The sequence below is a fragment of the Asterias amurensis genome, chromosome 16, assembly GCF_032118995.1.
Source record: "Asterias amurensis chromosome 16, ASM3211899v1".
Classification (NCBI taxonomy): Eukaryota; Metazoa; Echinodermata; class Asteroidea; order Forcipulatida; family Asteriidae; genus Asterias; species Asterias amurensis.
The window spans coordinates 9,519,505-9,538,151 of NC_092663.1; the positions used below are offsets into that span (position 1 = coordinate 9,519,505).

The 18,647-nt window shown below is 38.4% G+C and overlaps 2 protein-coding genes across 3 annotated transcripts; both read left to right on the forward strand.

The window, feature by feature from the left end:
* The first annotated feature begins 83 nt into the window (after window positions 1-83).
* Window positions 84-11,753, forward strand: LOC139948998 (26S proteasome regulatory subunit 8). Of its 2 annotated transcripts, none has more exons than XM_071947386.1 (11): window positions 84-109; window positions 1,316-1,402; window positions 2,843-2,912; window positions 3,891-3,988; window positions 5,051-5,176; window positions 6,052-6,213; window positions 7,001-7,164; window positions 7,854-8,007; window positions 9,051-9,260; window positions 9,982-10,068; window positions 10,256-11,753. In XM_071947386.1, exons 1-11 carry the CDS (start codon window positions 95-97, stop codon window positions 10,307-10,309), a joined length of 1,227 nt encoding a protein of 408 aa, XP_071803487.1. In that variant the 5' UTR covers window positions 84-94; the 3' UTR covers window positions 10,310-11,753. The 2 variants fall into 2 exon arrangements, with proteins under 2 accessions (XP_071803487.1, XP_071803488.1); XM_071947387.1 differs by lacking the exon at window positions 84-109 and adding an exon at window positions 828-837.
* A 1,768-nt stretch (window positions 11,754-13,521) lies between these two features.
* On the forward strand, window positions 13,522-17,438 carry LOC139948883 (transmembrane ascorbate-dependent reductase CYB561-like). The gene is made up of 5 exons (XM_071947242.1): window positions 13,522-14,676; window positions 15,138-15,325; window positions 16,015-16,226; window positions 16,623-16,786; window positions 17,149-17,438. The coding sequence occupies exons 2-5, from the start codon at window positions 15,154-15,156 to the stop codon at window positions 17,381-17,383; spliced, it is 783 nt and encodes a 260-aa protein (XP_071803343.1). The 5' UTR covers window positions 13,522-14,676; window positions 15,138-15,153; the 3' UTR covers window positions 17,384-17,438.
* Window positions 17,439-18,647: the final 1,209 nt, after the last annotated feature.

The window sequence follows — 18,647 nt, forward strand, 5'->3', positions numbered from 1 at the left end:
AAAGAGAGATGTGTAGAAAGACAGAAACTATTTTTTAACTTGCTATGTCAACCATTCCCGATCCCAGAATGCACTGCAAACTGCAAAATACAACATGGCGACCACAGACGTAAGTAATGAAGAGAACAAAACTAAGTGATTTTTTGTATTTTCTTTTATTATGCATACACGATGAACTCCTAATAAATGGCATATGCATACTGTAAAAATGAGCTATAATATATGTGGGTGGTTAGTTGTAAAATAACTTTTAAGTCATATTTATTCACTACGTAAACTATCGTTTTTCAGTGAAGAAGGTGGCGATTCTTGTTTTTGCTTTGTCACTCGTCGTTCGTCGTGTTTTTACAACATGAACATGGATTTTAATCCGCATCTAACTCGCGGCTTGTTTTATTAGTGTTACCATCTAGTCTGTCAACTGTAGTATTTATACCACTCAATGCATTTTTGGGGATAAACATGCCATCAGTAACTTGTGCGAGAATCTGTGCGTGGTGTTTTTAAATTTAGTTTCAGAATTAAAAGTGAAAGAACGAACTTTTGTTTTACTTTTTGTTGTTTTGTTTATTATTTTATTTTTATGCATATTGAAGAAATTATATTTTGTAAACAACAATCAAAAGTAGGCAAACAGAAGAAAGAATCATTTTGTTAGAATTTATAATACAGAAATAAAAAACAATGTTTTTTTTTCAAAATTAAGAGTGCATTTGGTTTGGTTTGTAGACCCAAATTTAGTGTTTAAATTATAAGTTTTTAAAGTAAGTTAAATTAAAGATCCAATATAATTTACCAAGGATATGCTGAGTGTCTGCCACATTTGTTCATCAGAAGGTTTGTTTTATTATGGTGTGTTTAATGAAAGTTAAATTGGGGAATTGAAATGAATTTACTCTTCTCTTAAAAAGCATGTGGCGGTTGTGCAATTGGGACTTTTACATATGAAATGTTGTAAAAAGGTGGACGGTAGAAAACTTGGGAGACAGCTTTTGCCTGAAATATATTGTTGCAATATTTTTTCAGATATGAGTAAAACAATAGCTTTGTTGATTCCAAAATCCCTTGTTTGGGAACAGTGATGGATTTTTGTTATAGTATTTTTTTTTTATAGACTTTGATGATTGATTGATTGTTAAACCTTTATAATAACTGGTATTTCATGTGTTTGTTGGGTCACATAAAGTGTGAATACTGATCTTTGACAGTTACAAATGTTAATCGCATGCTTTAAGTACCAGGTTTTACAACTGAATGTTTTTGTTCTGTTCATGTATCCCCCGTTACTCTATAGTCTTTGTTTGTTTAATTTCAGATGGAGGTTGACACCGGAGCCAAAGGAGATGGACCGAAAGGAGATGGAATCAGAAAATACTACTTGACAAAAATAGATGAACTTCAGGTGACTAAAAAAAAACAATATTGTGCAATGTTCTCTCTTACCAGTGGCCAAATCAGGGATGAGATGTTCAGACTTTTGGCTGAATTCAGACTTTTTATGTTGGTCAGGTTAAGAAAATCAGAGAATATTTTGTCCACACATAAAAAAATCCTGCTCATTGGTCTACTTCTCTCGTGCTGTGGATACTGTTTCCAAAAGCTCCTTGGAATCTTTAACCCCAGGGGTTACCAAACGGTAGAAATTGCATCATTTCAACATATCTTTGAGTTTGTATCCAAGTTTCAGACTTTTTCGGTAGTAATGACTCTCACCCCTGCCAAATGGACCCGTCAAAATTACTCCAAAGTGATGCGGCTTGCTAGTTCAGTGTTAAAAAAACATCAATGTTTGATTTGATTATGATGGGCAACATTTGACGGACCAGTGAAATGAAAGGCTAACTCGTCCTAGTCACTGAAAAAGTTAAGGGCAAACTTGTGCAACATGACATTTCAAAACAAAATGTCCTTTCATTATAACTTCAGCCATACCCAACCTTTTCAAAATCCGTCAAAATTCAGTCAATCATGTCATAAGAGCCAAACAACTGTTTGGGTGCTGAGTTTACACATTAAACCTAAACTGCATGTTATATTTTATTCTGTTGAACCAAGGACTGCACTGGTGAACTGACTATGTTTTATATGAGGTCAGAGGTAGCAACATAATCAGAGTCCAACACTGCAACAGTTTGAGTGTTAAAGCCATTGGACACTTTCGGTAAACAGTATTGTCCAAAGGCCTACACTTCGTGTATCGCAACTTATATATAAAATAACAAACCTAAGAAAATTTAGGCTCAATCGGTCATCGGAGTCGGGAGAAAATAATGGCAAAACCCAACCTTGTGTCCGCACGTTTCGCCGTGTCATGACATGTGTTAACAATAAATCCGTATTTCTCGATATAGAGAATTGATAATTGTTTTAATGTTTTCTCAAAAAGTAAAGCATTTCATGGAATAATATTTCAAGAGAAGTCTTTCACCATTACCTTCTGTAAACCCTGTGAGTTATTTGTAAATCTGTGAACTTTTTTTTTTCTGTTACAAAAGTGTTCAATGGCTTTAGGTACCTGTATGGTGTTGGACTAAGGACTGCACTAGTAAACTGATTATGGGATCAGGCATATCACCATAATCAGAGTCCAACAATTAATTTTTTTGATAGAGTGTTGACTTACTTTATTTTCATCTTAAATGTTTTCTTCTTGTTACCCCATAGCAAAAGTGCCATTTTAGTTTTGGTTAGGGAAAACTTGTATTGTAAAACATTAACAATAACAATTGTTTTTGAAACCTGATGGGGCTAACCATGTAAAAAACAAGATGAAATCAAAAATGTAAAAAAAAAATCATTTGAGGAATTATGATATCTTCTTTCCTTCTTTGTTTCACCATAGATGGTTGTAACAGAAAAAGGGCAGAACCTGCGGAGATTAGAAGCCCAACGTAATGAATTAAATGCAAAAGGTAGGCAGAGTTCACTTCTAGATAGCAAAGCAGTTGCAAGGGCATTGTCACACAATATGCTAATGTACAATTTAAATGCATGATTTATAAAACAAACATGAGAATGTGAGCCAACCCTAACTTGAATCAGGGAGGAGAAATCTAAGAATTCAGTTATTGTCATGTGTGCCTGGTAAACAAATCATTCTGTACATTCTCTGAATTAAATAAGTCAGGCTCTTTGATCTATTTCTCTAGTTCTGAGGATTATCTTCTCAAAAGCCTTGGAATCTATAACTCCAGGGGTCAGTTTCACAAAGAGTTAGGACTAGTCCTAACTTAGGACTAGTCCTAGAAGACATGAAAAACGTATGGATAGTCCTAAGTTAGGACGAGTAACTTGTCCTAACTAGAGAAGACTAGTCTCAACTCTTTGTTAAAGGCAGTGGACACTATTGGTAATTGTCAAAGACTAGCCTTCACAGTTTGTGTATCTCAACATATGCATAAAACAACAAACCTGTGAAAATTTGAGCTCAATCGGTCTTCGAAGTTGTGAGATAATAATGAAAGAAAAACAACCCTTGCAACACGTAGTTGTGTGTGTTTAGATGGTTGATTTCGAGACCTCAAGTTCTAAACTTGAGGTCTGGAAATCAAATTCGTGGAAAATTACTTCTTTCTCGAAAACTATGGCACTTCAGGGGGAGCCGTTTCTCACAATGTTTTATACCATCAACCTCTCCCCGTTACTCGTCACCAAGAAAGGTTTTATGCCAATAACTATTTTGAGTAATTACCAATAGTGTCCACTGCCTTTAAATCCACCCCTGAGGTTACTAAAAGTAGGAAATGCCATCATTTCAATGTACCCCTACATGTGAGATCTGGATCCCAGTTTTGGCTTTTTTCATCAGCAGTAACCACCACCCCTGTTTATATGTAATAGAGTTATCGTTAAAGAATTATTTAGGAGAATCCTCTTTGTTTTTTAATTAGTGCGGATGTTGCGGGAGGAGTTACAACTTCTTCAGGAGCAAGGATCCCACGTGGGAGAGGTAGTCAAAGCCATGGACAAGAAGAAAGTTCTAGTAAAGGTAGGCAGGCCTTGAAGATCCATATTTATAAGAGCAAGGCCATTTTAATTTTGCAAAGGAAAGTCTTAAAGTCTATGTGAAACTTTTGAAGGGGCACCAAGGCCAAGACCAGGGGCATCAGAAGCCACTGTGTGATTCTAGGTCTGGGTAGGCCTTTGAATAATCAGAAAAATTAATAAAACACTGATCTTCAGTATTTGGCTATATCCCTTATAAACACTGAAAACTTAAATTAAAAAAATTAAAATAAGAAAGCGTCTTTAATTCAAAATCACACGTATTCATCTATGATGTATGCCAGTGCTAAATTGCAACAATGTTAGGTTTGAAGTATCCACTGATCCACTGGCCAGAGTCCTGTAATTAAAGCCTCCAAATAACCAACAGCACCCAGCAATTGCTGTGGTGCCCTGTGCAAGGGTCCGATACAAACTTACATTTTCCCCATAGAAGTGCCCCTAAAGCTGTGGTCTTCTTGAGATTTTCTTTGTAGTTCAAGCCCTGGTTCAGAGTGAGTACCCGTCATTTTAACAGATGTTAAACATGCATGATACCTGATGCAAGTTTTACATCTATTAAATTGTGTGGAACCCAATGCTATGATTCAAACTGCCTCTAGCTACTGGGCAATCTAGTTGGTCTAGTGCTCGACATCTGGGCCCAATTTCATAAAGCTGCTAAGCACAAAAATTTGCTAAGCATGAAATTTCTTCCTTGAGAAAAACAGGATTACCAACAAAATTTCCATTTGTTGCATATTGCTTGTTACTGGTATTCAGCTGATGTTTGCTCATCCTGAAAATCATGTGGAAATTTTTGTTGGTTATCCTGTTTTTATCGAGGCAGAAATTTCATGCTAAGCAAATGTTTGTGCTTAGCAGCTCTATGAAATTGGGCCCTGCTCTAGAATGGCAAAGGTTGTGGGTTTGAATCCCACCCGAGTAATGTGCCTGTGGATTTTTTATTTGCTGGCAATTGCGAAAGTACTGAGTATAGTAACACATGTGTAATATACCTATCATTTGATTATGCTGTTCTCTTTTTTTCCACTTCTTTCTTCAGGTTCACCCAGAGGGTAAATTTGTTGTTGATATTGACAAAGCTATTGATATAAATGATGTTCAGCCAAACTGCAGAGTAGCACTCCGTAATGACAGTCACACACTTCACAAAATTCTACCAAACAAGGTGAGGTTCTTTTGTCTGTTAACTTTGGATTTGTTTCAACAAAATACTTAGCCCTATGTGAAATTTTACAGCAAGTTGTCCAACCATCTGAAACCATTCAACTGCATAGTGTGTGTAGGGTGGCACCTCTGCGCGCAGAGTTAAAAGTGTACAAGTGTGCACTTTGTAGATCCATCAACATCATAGCGAGTTGCAGGCTGGCAAAGTTTATACATCATTCAAAACCATAGTGGATGATATTGATTGGTTAGACAGTAGGAGGATTGACTGTTTATTTAGCCTTAATAATTGATAAATCTTACTACTTGGTTAGTTTGTGACGTACGAAGCGTATACGCGCTGAAATAAAAGTGCGAACGACTCTAGTCGTTGTCGTGACCGTGTGAAGTAATAATTGGTCCTCTCTGCCTGCAGTACTGTGATATGAATAATTGCTATTGGTAACCAACCATGCGACCAACCTCAACCAGCCTCGAGTGGATGGTCGCGAATAGTCGACTAGACTGGTCCAACTATCGTTGACTTAAGCGGGTTCGATCAGATTTAGTCGAACTATGGTTAACTATGGTCGTCGATCGAACTTGCTCCTTGTTGACCTAAAATCTTGAGTATGTAACTTATTGTTATAGTGGATAACAGTAAAATTTCTTTAAAAAAAAACTAAAGGAAAGTCATCCAACACATGACTGTTGAGTGTCAACGTAGCGAACACGCCTGGTTCATTCTATTTTTAGGAGATAACTAGGCAGTTTAAACTACTTAACTTGCAAAGTGCCACTTACACAAGTGTTCTTTTTCACGCAGTTCACTTTGCTGCCTGACACCGGTAACATGACACTGATAGATTTTCCACTGTCTGTTTTCCTGACTCCCAGGTTGATCCATTAGTCAGTCTAATGATGGTAGAGAAGGTACCAGACTCTACCTACGAGATGGTCGGAGGTCTGGACAAACAGATCAAGGAAATCAAAGAGGTCATTGAACTTCCTGTCAAGCACCCAGAGCTTTTTGACGCTCTCGGCATTGCACAACCAAAAGTAAGTATACAAACAAATTAATAATAGGGAGGATTAGCTGCACATTACGCGAGCAAATACGTGAACGTGAACGTCAGAAAATTATGTTCTTAGAATCTCGTGTTTTTAGCATACGTGAACTTACTATTTTTCACATCGGGTACATAGCCCCTCCAGGCAAGTGTACAGTAACATCCAGATCCAGACGTCGTGAGTGAGCATGCATTAAGCCCTAAATGTTAACGTCACCTAGAAACACCACCATTTTCTGACAATCACGTATTTGCTTACGTAGCGTGCAGTTTAACCTCCCTAAGTAAGAGAAAATAGCAAAACATTACACGCACATGGGAAAAAGCAGTGGAGCAGCTGCAGATAATTCAACAAATAGCTCTATATCCAACACCCTTAGTATTCTTTATATAGTTCATCTTATAATTTTTCTACATTTGATGGGTCTTTACTGTGCTTACAAGCCGCCCACTCTTGACAGAAGGCCACGCTCCATATTACCAGAATCCAAACTTTTGGATGTTGAGGTTACCATACTTTGCAGAATTTGGAAAAGTACAAAGCTCAAGCACAAAAATTAGCAAAGCACAACAGAATTGGGCTACCCAGTGTCCAGTGGGCATCAAATTTTATGTTAAGAATGCAGGTTTAACCATTCATACATTGCCTAATATGTTCACTGAACATTATATTAGGAATCTGACTCCTAAATTGGAGCAACCAAGATGTATATGTGATAACTTTGAGTGAATTTGGCCAATACAATCCTTTCTTGTCATTGTGTCTTCCCCCTCAGGGTGTTTTGCTGTATGGGCCTCCTGGTACGGGTAAAACTCTACTAGCTCGGGCAGTGGCTCACCACACGGAGTGTACATTCATCCGCGTCTCTGGTTCGGAACTGGTGCAGAAATTCATTGGTGAAGGCTCCAGGATGGTCAGAGAGCTCTTCGTCATGGCAAGGTAAAGGCCATGTCTGAATAAATAGCTTTGATGTTGGCTATGGCTGGAATGCTGAAAAGTCCAAGTCTTCTTTGTGATCGTTGTGGCTAATGGCCAAAGTTGTAGCTGAATCGTAGGCATAAGTACTTGAGCAATTCAGGATTCACAAGTAATTCTAAATTGGTATTGTCTAAAATGGTCACTGGTTGGATGTTACACTAAAGCTCCTTGTTCAGTAGAAATTAGGTATACCCAGAAGCACCTCCAACTTTGGATGAAAACCTTTCACAATTTGAGTCACCTGCAGCTGATTTCACGAAACGCTAGGATTCATCCTATCTTGAGTTACCCATCCTACGTCTTTGGATACGGAACTGAACTCGTCGTCCTAAGTCCTAAGATTAATCCTAAGTTAGGAAGAGTTTGGTGAAATCGACGGCTGTAATATCCATTAACTTGTCTATCTTTTTAAATAGAGTGGCTTATTCCATTTATTCAAATTTTAGTATATGTTAATTCATAATATATCAGCCTTCAAGCTGTTTTTATCGAATCAAATTTTTACTTAACCATTATATGTTTTCTGTTACTTAATGATATTTTGCTGTACTCAGTAATACATGTATTACAATTGTCGATATTTTTCATAGAAGTATGGAAATAATTGTGTATTTGAATTGAATTGAATAATAATAAAAATAATCTTACAGAGAGCATGCCCCGTCCATCATCTTCATGGATGAGATTGACTCCATTGGGTCGACCCGTATCGAGGGTAGCTCGGGTGGAGACAGCGAAGTTCAACGTACTATGTTGGAGCTGCTCAACCAGCTGGATGGATTTGAAGCTACCAAGAATATCAAGGTAGGTAGAAATGCTACCGGAGCAAAGTACAGGACCTGATTTCATAGAGCTGCATAAAGCACAAAAAGTAGCTAATCACAATAAGATTTTTAAAAGATTTGTTTACTTGCCAGATTAAGGCAGGCATGCAACTCTTCCGGTGTTTTTTTTGGGGTGTTTTTTTTTAACATGAAAAAAAAAAAAAGCGCGGCATAACCCTGGCAACAACAGTGTACACCTACAATCATGTAAAATAAGCCTAGTACATGCTAACAATGCACCTAAGAGCATAATAAACCTCAACATTTTCTCGGGTACCATTGTGGGTATCATGTCCCGTGGTGTTTCAGCTGCCTCGCTCCGCACTTGGGTTGTGCCTTTGAAAATGTTCTTCTTTTTTTTTACCGGGCAGTTGCATGCCTGATAAGGCTACCGGCCAAGCTACCTTCCAAGCTACCTAGTCACATGTACAATTTTTGACTGGTATCGTGCAACAAAATTTCTAGCAGCACTAAGTAATTTAGACCCTTCCCATGAAATATGTAAATTGCACATAGTGGGTGCGCACTAACATTCTGGTCGGCAAAATGAGTGAACATCGCGCTGTTTTGTACACAGCTAATGGCTGCGTGACGCACACGCGATTGCACCTCTGCTTAGTGCCTACTCTGTGGCCTTTGCCAACCAATAGGGTCCGTACGCATGCGTGAATTGCGTGAATGTAATTAGCATATTTCATGGGAAGGGTCCATTGGGTCCAGGGTGAGTTTATATGCATAACTCTTGACTCTTAGGGCCTTGTCACATGGTGCAACTTTTACAGGCAACTTGGAGGCAGCCAAATGCAGTGCATGCTACCGGAGTACTTTGGTAGCACATGAGTTATTTTTGAAAGGGGTCAATTGGTTCTTTGGAGAACCACACATTCTAAAAACAATAGTTACATGGTATCACTGCAGATCTATAACATCAATTCTCTTAGTAGAAGTCAAAATTAGTTCATATTTTGTGCACTTTTCAATACACCATCCTTTTTTACATACTTGTTTAATTTGCCTTCCCAGGTCATTATGGCAACCAACCGAATAGACATCCTTGACTCCGCCCTCCTCCGCCCCGGCCGCATCGACAGGAAGATTGAATTCCCGCCACCCAACGAGGAAGCTCGTCTTGACATCCTCAAGATCCACTCCAGGAAGATGAACCTGACTCGAGGTATCAACCTGAGGAAGATTGCCGAGCTCATGCCTGGTGCATCAGGGGCTGAAGTCAAGGTAAGAGATCGTGTCAACAGGATTTGGGTTATTATGCCTCGCGGTGATGCTGAACGGGGATACAGTGCTTGTCTTGTCCTTTTGTGCAGGCCTACGCCTTTGTGCCCTTACACATGCAACTTTCTGGGTACTTTATACATTTGAACAATTCTACCCACAAATATTTCCTTCTTTTGATTTCTTCAGAAAAGTGAATAAAAGAACAATGGAAGTGCCCTCTAAATGCCATACATAAGGGTGTCCGTCCGTGTGTGCAATCATTGTCTGGGAGATTACACAAGAAAGGACTTGGCATACCATCTCCAAACTTAGTGTGTGGATTGGTCTTGGGATCCCCTGTAAGCCAATTGTGTTTAGGTATCCTAGACTAAAATGTCAATGTCATTATCACTGCAAAACAATAAATATTTTCAGAGGAGTTACTTATGAAGAATGAGATTAATCTCAGCAGGGCATATGTGTTGGTCTTTAAGGGAAATGGCATTTTTTTTAAGCAAGAAAAAAGTTGTGCGTCTGTAAATATACGTAACGGCAATTATAGCCATAGCTGTAGCCACCAATCTGGTGTTTCTTTCATAATCAGGTTTTCCTACATTGAGTCAGATCTTTTAATTCAAATGTTTGTATTTTATTTTTTACCCCTGAGAAACAGCTTCTGTTTTTGTAATGATCCATAAATAATTACTAAATGGGTATTGTTTTTGTTGTTTTTCTTGTCCAGGGCGTTTGCACAGAAGCCGGTATGTATGCACTCCGAGAAAGACGAGTTCACGTGACGCAAGAAGATTTTGAAATGGCTGTAGCTAAGGTGAACTATCTACTCTGTCATTTTTGTTTTTCTTTAACCCATTATAGTTTTCCCTTTGCACTAAAAATTATCAACATTTATCTGATTTAATACATGGATTAATCTTTAGCCAAAAAAGATGAATGTTTTGAAAATAGTATGTTTTCAACTTAAATGTAATTAATTTTTTATTTTATTTCTTTCACAGGTGATGCAGAAAGATTCCGAGAAGAACATGTCCATCAAGAAATTCTGGAAGTAGTTGATATAAATACATAGTGATATTAAACTTCATTCATAATGCTTTTGCAAGAGGGCTTTAATGGCCGACAGTTGATACAGTAATTGCCTACCATCTTTGCTTATAGACAATTACATGACCAAACATCACCAAACAAGAACGAGCAGACGTTGGGGTAGACTGTGGGTAGCTTTAGACCTGAGGTTCGTGCGAGTACGTTGCCTGTTAGCAAACGCCAATGTTATAATCTGCACAACCATTGTGTCAGACATGTGCATTTCTGCTCCATGCTCCCAGTTTGACAACTTCTGGCTTCAAATCTGGCATAAGTGTTTTTACAAAAACCAAGAAATTTTATCTTTCTAGAGCATTTCTTATGTTGTAAAGGTATACATTTCTGAGAAGACCGTAGTCTTTTAAGAACACAAACCTTAGTCCAATTGTGTAACTTTTCTTGCATACATCATCAATGAAAAACTAGTTCAATGCAACTCCTATGGGCTTCTGTTAATCAGTTTCATGAAATAAGAACTAGTACTACCATTGACTGCAAAGGGAACATGACAAGGATTAAGAGTGTGGTGGAATTTAACACAAATTTAACCTATGAATGTTTCCTATTGGTTTATTTAGTGCTATTTTTCTGTTTGGAAAGTTTGGTCAAAATATAAATGAAGATAGCTGTTACTGGTATCTGTCAGTTATATTTATTAAAGGCAGTGGACACTATTGGTATCTACTCAAAATATTTATTAGCATAAAACCTTACGAGAAATGGGGAGAGGTGGGTAGTATAAAACATTGTGAGAAACGGCTTCTTCTGAAGTGGAGTAGTTTTCGAGAAAGAATTAATTTTCCACTTTTTTGATTTTGAGACCTCAGGTTTAGAATTTGAGGTCTCGAAATCAAGCATCTGAACGCACACAACTTTGTGTGACAAGGGTGTTTTTTTAATATTATTATCTCGCAAATTCAACAACCAATCGAGCTCAAATTTTCACAGGTTTGTTATGTTATGCATATGTTGAGATACACCAACTGTGAAGGCTAGTCTTTGGCAATTACCAATAGTGTCCAGTGTTTTTAAAACAAAGATAGTCTTATTCCTACAAACTTTGTGAATTTTAGAATTCAACTTGCAGAAGAATTGCACAATTTCATGGCACTGCTTACTGCATAATGTTGTCCTTGCCATCACCAATCTCTGTGCTAGCTACTGCTAGCTGTGTAAGCAAAATGCTAAGTGGTACAATACTACTGGCTAACCTGTGAAACATGCTTCCGTTATAAGTACCTCTGGTACTGTAGTGCCAATTGATCACATTGAAGTAAGCAGAGCCATGGAATTGAGTACATTAATATCTAGGATTTGAAACTTTGCATGGTGGAGATAAGATATAGAAGAGTTTGCGGTAACACCATGTAATAACAATCTCTAAATGAGTTGGGGTGGTTCTGAAAAGAACCGTTGGGTTAACTCGACGTTTCGATCAGTATGCTCATTCTCCAGAAGACGATCAGAGCATACTGATCGAAACGTCGAGTTAACCCAACGGTTCTTTTCAGAACCACCCCAACTCATTTAGAGATTGTTATTACATGGTGTTACCGCAAACTCTTCTATACATTAATATCAATGCCAAAACATTTGTGATCGTAGAAAAGGATGTTTGAAACACATTTATTAATTAAAAATGAGTCATGACATTGGTGAGCAGATTTTGATGTAATCTTTTGAAGCTACTGAAGTTAGTAACTTCTTCTAATGTATTCGTATTATACAAATCAGAAGAAGTGTACGGAGAAAACAAGTTGGGTAAAATAAATTACACAAGAGAATTTGAATAACACACACAGTTGATTAAAAATATTGTACATGTATTGTTTATATGCTTAGATGATTGTATTCATTACATCCCCTTGTACATGTATAATTTAATTTTTTAAATGTCGTTTGTTGCTCATCCCCCCCCCCCAACATTTTGTCTTCATTGTGATCAGGGCCCCATTTCATAAATCCTGTAAGCACAAAAATGTGCTTAGCATGAAATGTCTTCCTTGATAAAAACAGGATTACCAACCAAATTGCCAGGTGATTTTCAGGATGCGCAAACAACAGCTGAAAACCAGTATCAAGCAATATGCAGCAAATGGAAATTTGGATGGTGATCCAGTTTTTACCAAGGAAGAAATTTCATGCTAAGCACAGTTTTGTGCTTACAATTACATGTTTTATGAAATTGGGCCTTGGTTCTGGGAATCTAGAAGAGTTTAGGGGGGGGGGGTCTGAGGTCTGTACTTGCAGGAAAATAGGACACTTGTGACTTGACACTTTTGATAATACTCAAGGTAATAATTGTTGGCATAAAAACTTATTTGGTAACGAGCTGTTGGTAGTGTACAAATCATTGTGAGAAATTGCTCCCTCTAAAGCAAAATAGTTTTTGAGAAAGCGGTAATTTTTCACTAATTTTTTTAAAGACTTCAGGACTGAAGCCTTTGATTGGACATCTGACGAGCGCACAAATTTGTGAAACAAGGGTGTTTTTTTTCTGTCATTACTCTTCTGGCAACTTTGATGACCAATTGAGCCCACATTTCCACAGATTTGTTATTTAATACATATGTTGGGATACCAAGTGAGAATGCCAAAGAATGACCGTTACTTGGAGTCAACAGTGCCTTCTGCAAGTATGGGAACAAATATGGGCATGGTATGCGCTTTTGTGAGATGTTCTTGTGAAATGGCACGGGGCTTAATTTGCTTTCTCCAGTTTAGGAACATCTGACCGTTTTTTATTCACATTTTCCACTATATTTCCCCATAATCATGTAAAGCCCCACCCTACCCATGATCTTATTCTGAAAGGCATTGTGTAACATTAACCTGCGATTTGAATATTTTTGACCGAACGGAAGTTTTAAAATGGCACGGCAACAATGGTCAGAAACCTTGGTTGAATTAGGAGCTATAAGAATGATGGTAGAATTGGTTGAAAAGTGGTACTGTTTTTGTGTCCATGCAAAGTTTGCACTCTTTATTGCTTTTTCGATATTCAAATAACCATCGTATGTCATTTCCCACGTATTAATTTACTGAGCGCACGGAGGGCGGAAGAAAGGCCTCATGTTTCCACCAATGCCGTGAGCAAAGCGTGCTCTACGTGATCATCCTAAATTATGCTTTCCATGTGTTTTGCATCTTCCATCGAAATGACCTTTCCAACGACCTTGAGGTCAAACAAGAGGGAAACACCAGAGAAATGCGACACCACTACGGCATGTAAAAACAACGGCTGGTCGATGAGTGGTTGGTATGGTATGTGGTATAGAAAAATCTCAGAAAAACAAGTGGTTGTTGGTGTCGTTACAACTTCCAAGACTTTAGAGTTGTCTGTATGCCCTTCAAGCATAGTGAAATAATATTTTGAAAGCAACATTCTTGTTTATGTCAGAAGATTGCGTCTACACTCAAGATACTGACCTGGCAGCCCAAGACGATTTGACAAGAAGTAATTTGTGTTTATTATACTTCCGCTCCGTTGTAAACCACCATGCGTAATCCCCGCACAGACACTCGACTTTTCTTTTGTTGCGTTGCATTGACGGCATCCCGAGCTTTGGACTGTGGTTCTAATCTCATGTAATCCGCCTGGCAAAAGTGGGGATTAGGATCTTGGATGAAGGGATTTTATCCGTCTTGATGAGAGAAGACATTGCTGTATATACACTGTACAAGATGAAGCATCATTCGGAGAGCTATATTTGAGTGTGTGGTGAGTTTCTCATATCAATTTCAAACTGCAGCAGTTTGACATCTTTAATTCCAAGTCTGGAATCACACGAAGTTCCACTGTCTGCTGTGGATCAATCGGGTGGTCGTATTTGTCTTGGCGAACACTTCCCTCATCTGGCCATCAGGCAATGAAGAAGTAACCGGTCGTTTACTCGTCGGTTCTTTTGGGATGGAAGACATATTAACCAAGAACATGGAGGTAGGAATCCTACCTCCATGCCAAGAATAACTCCCGAAGTGCTCTTGCCACCACACTTGTTTCATAGAACAATAAGCAAAAAAAAAAAACTACTAAGTTTCCTTGGACTCTGACGATCGATCAGGAGGGGATCACCCGGGTTGAACTGAATTTATATTACTTCAGTTTTCGTTCTTCATTCTTCTGAACTGTGACACGCCGCCGTCGTCGATCCAGCAAAAGAAACCAACGAGATAGAGGAAAACAACTGCAACCCGAGTTCTAAAAAATTACTGTCGTTTTGACGGAATAATCTGTCTTTGTTTTAGATTTTGGTTGTTTGTGTAAAGTAACAAAAGATAACGCCAGCGAAGAATCAATTACCGAAACCATTGAACTTGTCATCAATTAAAGGTAAGTCATGTACACTTGCAACAACTGCGGTTGAACACCGTGTGTTTTGCACAAAAATTGTCACAATTTCATCATAGCTGGGGTAGGGAGTGCAACGCTAATTTTTCCTATTTGTATTGGTGTTATTTTTAATGAAGATTCTTGTTTTGGTATCTTTTGACAACGCACATTGTGTCAATTCTAACGCCCTAAAATTTGCTAGATGGGGCGATTATGAACAATCACACAATACGTGGTTTAAAAGTGGTAATGGCGGGGAACTTTCTTTAATATAACGCTTGAAATGCAGAAGTTTTTGAGAAATTAGTAAAACAAGGTAGTTTTGATCTTGCACGTCCAAAACTCATGTTTGAAAATAGTGAACACACTTTTCTCAACTTTTTTCTCGTGACTTTCACAGAGTATAAAATCAACAATAGCATTGACTTGTAACTGAATCTGCATTTGTTTCCCATCCTCAGACCCATCCCGTGAGAGATGGCTTCTTTATTTTGGCCCCTCGTTGTTATCTCCCAATTATTTGGTATCACCATGATGGCTGTTATGGTTATATGGCTGCAGCATCACGTCGGTGGTTTTACATGGGGCGGTACCGGTGGATACCACCCGTTACTTCTCACCACAGCTTTGGTGTTCCTGTTTGGAGAAGGTACAAAAAAACTGTATTTTCCTCATTTCAGTTTCCTGTCAGCCGAAGCAACGAGTTGCCCTTGAAATGCTACAGTTTAAATTTGCATTCTCCTCACTATAGGGTGCCCTTTGCCAAAGAAAATGCCTTAGTGCCCTTTTTTTGAACAATTGCAATCATTTTGTTTTGCTGGGAATATTAAGAATCACGAGGTCCTAACCGTCGTTGCGTGCCCAGCAGTTTAACCTGGTCGAATTGCTAAATACTAGTTGTTTGTAACTAACTTTAACAGTTATACATAGGCGTATTGAAGATAGGTATACTCTCTAAATGTAAAAGAGTGAAAAACACCACTCTTTACATTTCGAGCTGTCCCTCATATGGCTCTTTAAAAAGAGTGGTGGTTATTTCACTCTTTTAGAGGAGTTTCACTGCAAGACAGAGTGAAAAATCACTCAAAAAGATGCAAACTTCAATCTAAAAGAGTGGAAGACCACTCGAAAAAGAGTTGTCCTTCATATGGCTCTTCAAAGAGTGCCTTTTCACTCTTTTATATTAAGAGAGTATTGAAGACATCCCAACGTTATGTTTGGGTTTCACGAATAAACTGTCATTGGGGTCTGTAGGTCAATGCTACTCTCAAAAGTTGTGAATAATAATATTCAGTTTTCAAACGTTTGAATTGTGTTCCATGTTCCTTTATATTATAGCTCTTTTGTCGTTTCGGACCTTCAGTCGATGTCGGCTCCCATACCTGGGCCAGAAAGCCATCCACGCCACGGTTCACACAGTGATTATCATTCTTGTAATTGTCGGTCTGCGAGCTGCGACCATTGCCAAGGATGGGGAAAAGGAACACGCACATAATTACTCCATGCACAGCTGGCTTGGAATTCTTACTGTCGTTTTGTTTTGTGCTCAGGTAAGATTTTGTGAACTTGATTTCTGTGAAAATAATTCGTAAAAATGTGTCTTTGGAATAAGTTAGGTACAATGGCTTTGTTTACATACTAAAGACACTTACTTGTTGTGTATTTGCAAATATTATTATACAAGTGTTCTGAATCTGACTGAGTCTAATTGAAACATCACACCAGTGTTTTGTAGAGAAGACAAAAATATTATGAAGAAAAGTTTGTTCACAGTTCTTCAGTTTAAAAAAAAAGGTGGCACTTTACGCCACTCAGTTTTACGCCACTCAGTTTTTCTTAGGGTGTGTCAATGAAGATGCAAATTATTTTTGAGAATGAAACTTATGCAAGAATCATTGAGTAGTATTTAAGGTGACAATAACCTTGTTCTCTGTCTCTTGTTATAGTTTATTGCGGGTTGTGTTTATTATGGTGCCGAGCGATTCCTTCGTGAGGACCATCCACTGAGGGCGCACTACCCTCAAATCCACGTTTTCTTTGGAATCTTCATGCTGGCCCTGTCCATAGGCTCTTGTCTTACAGGGTTGAATGAACTTGCTATTTATCAGATGTAAGTTTTCCTCATAGATGTCGCTTTTCCTAACACAGTTAACACGTACGTATACATGTATAGGCCTATCCAGCTGTTCCACAGACCGTATGTAGAAAACTTACTGCTTTCCAATATTGTTTCCCCTCCCAAACTTAGGCTAAGGCTCAAACACCACCTATAGTCCAGCATTCTCCTGAAGACGAGCAAAGTATACTGTTCGAAACGTCAAGACTACACCGCTCTTTTCAGAGCCAACACTCCCACAAAAGATACTTTAAATTACCCGCAAGTCACTCTTATGTTTCCTCTTAAGTTCCAACAGATGGCTGTCTGCAACACCTCATAGCCCCTCAGTTTACTTTTCTGTCATCTTTTTTTAGATTGGGATATTCCAAAGGAGTTGTGTCCGGTGCTATCGGCAACGTATACGGTCTACTGATGGTTTTCTTTGGTGGTACCATTGTCTTCATTACAACCCGACCAGAGTTCAAGACGGAAACATTGCAAACTGTGACCTCAGACTCACGTGATCAGACCGGGTACCAGGAAGCCTTGCCTGGTGTACAAGTAGTCAGTGATGATGGGCTCAAGATGGAACTGAGGGATTCTGATTGATTCAACAGTTATATGTGTGAACACGAAGAATAAAGTGAAGAAATAAAAAAAAAAATTAAATACTGCTTAGAAATGAGCTCTAAATGCTGAATATATAATTATTGACATACTATATAATTATTGACATTTCCATGCAACAATCGGGCACGATTGTTTCCGAATAGTAGGCCTAATCACCTAAATGCGAATACAGAATTCGATAAGTTGCATGGCTAGATTTTTAATCATTTTTCATGAGCGAATTAATTTCGAAAGAGTATTAATAATTAAATACCTTTAAAATACGAGAGATAAAGTACAAAAATACTCCAAATAAATGATTCACTATAGGCCTGTTTCATCTTATGTTGTTTTGTTTAATGAAATATATTTAAGACGATTTGGGGTTGAACAAAGAAACGTCCACATTGGCTGGATTTGAACCAATGGTCTATTTAGCTTTCTAGCCCATGTTTGACGGTCTCCCGTTTTTCCAATATCCTTTTTTTCCCCCGGGGCAGTCAGAAATAGAAGCCATTATGCTGGGCCTCTGTCTTTTTCCACCAGGGCCCAATAACTTCAATGTAAAGTTCTCCCTTTTGTCTGAATGGCTAGGCTGAGGGAAAAGACAAATGCATACATTCACTCTAGTCCAACTACCAATACAACACCAACAAATTTGAAAAGTTTGATCATAAAATAAATATTATACGCATATTGTTCTTGACGAAGAATTTTGGCATTTCCATTCTACCTCCATGGCTAGATGAACCCACGAATTATCAACATCAAAAACAGGAGGGGTGGCGGCCATTTTTGTCTTCTTGCAGTCGTAAAACCTGGCGCGTACGACGTCTTCGGTAAAATCGCCACACATCGGTGTCATTCACTCAAAAGTTTCAAAGGATACGGTAACAGAATTGTCTTTCATGCAAGATAGAGGGCGCACTTCAAAAATAAGGGAGGTGCACAAACCATCGGGCGAACGCTGGAATGTTGAACAGGTGGTCGCTGATTGTTTTGGCCAATCAGACAATGCTAAAGAAGAATGGCAATAACAACCAATTCCCTTTCACCCAATCAGATAACGTCAATGGGATATCACTACAAAAATTGGCTGTCCAATCAGATAGCATCAATGGGACTTGCTGAAAGTTTGGTGGTCCAATCAGGTAGCGTCAGACGATAACAGTGAGGCTAAAAATTGCGGGAAGTGTGCACGTCTGAAAAGAATGTAATGCGATATCATTCATTCTTCGAGTTGATGAAAGGACAGCGGTTAATG

Excerpts from the sequence above, each read along its gene's own strand:
- LOC139948998 (XM_071947386.1), top strand. Across the intron at positions 1,403-2,842 it reads CAAAAATAGATGAACTTCAG|ATGGTTGTAACAGAAAAAGG; the intron begins GTGACTAAAAAA and ends GTTTCACCATAG. Across the intron at positions 10,069-10,255 it reads TTGAAATGGCTGTAGCTAAG|GTGATGCAGAAAGATTCCGA; the intron begins GTGAACTATCTA and ends TTTCTTTCACAG.
- LOC139948883 (XM_071947242.1), top strand. The coding sequence starts at position 15,154 with ATGGCTTCTTTATTTTGGCCCCTCGTTGTTATCTCCCAATTATTTGGT. Across the intron at positions 15,326-16,014 it reads GGTGTTCCTGTTTGGAGAAG|CTCTTTTGTCGTTTCGGACC; the intron begins GTACAAAAAAAC and ends TTTATATTATAG. Across the intron at positions 16,227-16,622 it reads TCGTTTTGTTTTGTGCTCAG|TTTATTGCGGGTTGTGTTTA; the intron begins GTAAGATTTTGT and ends CTCTTGTTATAG.